The 2,500-nt window shown below is 36.6% G+C and overlaps 1 protein-coding gene across 3 annotated transcripts in view; it reads left to right on the forward strand.

Moving 5' to 3' along the window:
- Positions 1-2,500, forward strand: part of LOC137656674 (sodium- and chloride-dependent glycine transporter 1-like) — a 124,764-nt gene that overhangs the window by 108,485 nt on the left and 13,779 nt on the right. For all 3 annotated transcript variants that reach the window (XM_068390855.1, XM_068390857.1, XM_068390856.1), the window contains exons 5-7: positions 1-96; positions 1,282-1,414; positions 1,837-1,971. The exon at positions 1-96 is cut by the window's left edge and continues 61 nt beyond it. In XM_068390855.1, the coding sequence (XP_068246956.1) occupies positions 1-96; positions 1,282-1,414; positions 1,837-1,971 (364 nt within the window). The remainder of the gene's footprint in view (positions 97-1,281; positions 1,415-1,836; positions 1,972-2,500) is intronic.

Raw genomic sequence — 2,500 nt, forward strand, 5'->3', positions numbered from 1 at the left:
TGAGTGCATCTTCCAAAACATGACCTCCTCCGAGGACTGGAGAACCCTCAACGAATCTGTTAGCAAGATCAGGAGTCCAGCAGACGAGTTCTTCCAGTGAGTTATTTCTGAAACTTTTTCTTATCCGTATATCCTTTGTACAATTGCTTCCTAGATTATATTCAAAAGCCCCGAATGGCGAACCACATAAAGTCTCTCCAAAATGGCTTCTTGATGTCATATCTAGACATTAGCATTTCTTGTATGTCTGGTTGCAGACTCTAGGCCAATTATCTCTTTTATATTCCCACCTGTATTCATCATTGAAATATAATTCCAGAGATATGTATTTGCCTATTTTTACTGGTAATTATATTCTGGATAATCTTTCTCTGCCACCTCCTTTAAGGACGCATTTCCTCTTTACAATAGTTTCCTGTAAGGCTATATTCTTTCCATTAGAAACCACTTAGAAGTTCCTCCTATTGAGGAACACCTCCTTGATATCATAAGATTCAAATTCCAAAATTAATAATTTCTTCTCTTTCTCAAACAAACTCTGGAAGGTTCCTCATTTTCAATTCCTGAAACGCATACTTTAAATTTTTTTCCATTATCTACCTCTTGGCTGTTCCTTTTTATAGTGTATTATAAAACTTTTGCATATTCTTCCTTCCAGAGTCCAGCACTTGAACTCCATAATCTTATGACCCCAGACCAAAAAATCTGTTTCCAGTAATCCCTATTTAGATTTCATACTTCAATTTCCAGGCCAATATACATCATTCCAGCAGCCATCTCCCGGATAGCAGAGAACATATTTCATCCCTACATGTCTCTGTCCGGTATTTTTCAATACGGATATCACAAATCATAGATTTCAGACCAACGTCTATTCTTTGCTCCGCCATAGCTGGCTTTGCTGGCAAAATAAACATAATCTCATTGCACCTCTGTTCTGGCTAGCAGTACATGGATATGCTGCGCAAGCCAGCCGTTTGGCTCATAATTAAATTTGCCTATAGTCTGTTTTATTAATATATTAGCACATTAGTATATTCATGCAGAGTAGCAGCTCGGACCAAGACTTTGAAACCAATAAACCTTAAGTATTATACGTTCTAATTCCCTACCCCTTAACTTCTTTCCATACAGCAACCACGTTCTGTGTATATGGTTGCTGAATTTTACCACAGAGATTGCAATAATTCTTCTTTCGTAAGGGACCCCTCTTCGATAGTCCTATCCTGGAGGTAATATATCTATATCTAATCCTTCGATACCTTTTTTTTTTTTTTCCAGCAACCATGTCCTGGACATCACAGACGGGGTGCACGACATGGGAGGCCTCCAGGGAAAAATCGTCTTGGCCCTCTTCGTCGCGTGGATCATCGTCTATTTGGTCTTGATTAAGGGCGTCGAGACCTTTGGAAAGGTGATTCTAAGCTTTCTTTAAGAGAGAGAGAGAGAGAGAGAGAGAGAGAGAGAGAGAGAGAGAGAGAGAGAGAGAGAGAGAGAGAGAGAGAGAGAGAGAATAAACACCTTTTATACCAGAGAGCAAAGGAATTATAAACTCTCTCTTTCCCACTGGAGAGAGAGAGAGAGAGAGAGAGAGAGAGAGAGAGAGAGAGAGAGAGAGAGAGAGAGAGAGAGATAAACACCTTTTATACCAGAGAGCAAAGGAATTATAAACTCTCTCTTTCCCACTGGAGAGAGAGAGAGAGAGAGAGAGAGAGAGAGAGAGAGAGAGAGAGAGAGAGAGAGAGAGCACACAGAAACCTTTTTAGTTAAGGAATGAAAAAATGAAAGAAAATACGACCCAAGACATCAATTCATGCCTGACATCTTTCTTTCTAGGCCGTCTACTTCACAGCCACCTTCCCTTACCTGATCCTCATTGTGCTTCTGGTCCGGGCTGCTACTCTGCCTGGCTACATGGATGGAATCTCCTTCTATCTGACGCCAAAGTGGGATAAGCTTATGAGTGCTTCTGTAAGTATAGGCTTCGATTGGTTCATCCACTTCTGGAGGAGTTGTTATTCATTATCTTTTTTTATTAATTGCAGTTTTGTTTATAAATATATATATATATATATATATATATATATATATATATATATATATATATATATATATATATATATATATATATATATATATATATCTTTTAGTAAAGTTTATTTATGTTGACTTCTTTCAAGTTTGCCCTGAAAATTGAAGTTTTGTTTTTGATCACCTATTTTAAAATGATTTTTTATTCAATTTTCAAGTGAAGTTCTCTTATGTTTCTAGCCTTTAAATCAAGGTTTCTTTAAATTCATCCTCTTTTAAGTAAATATATTTCTGGGTTAACTCCTTTAAATTTCTCTTTTTAGACTTCATACTAAATGAGTCTTACTTTATATAATTTCTTTTAAATAAAGTTTTCTTCAGTTTCATTTAGTATATGCTCTTGTAGAAACATCTTCTCTTAGGTTTCACTCATGTTCATTTTAGCAAAAAATCATGATAAGAAAAGTGC

The sequence above is a fragment of the Palaemon carinicauda genome, chromosome 17 (genome assembly GCF_036898095.1).
Source record: "Palaemon carinicauda isolate YSFRI2023 chromosome 17, ASM3689809v2, whole genome shotgun sequence".
NCBI classification, from domain to species: Eukaryota; Metazoa; Arthropoda; class Malacostraca; order Decapoda; family Palaemonidae; genus Palaemon; species Palaemon carinicauda.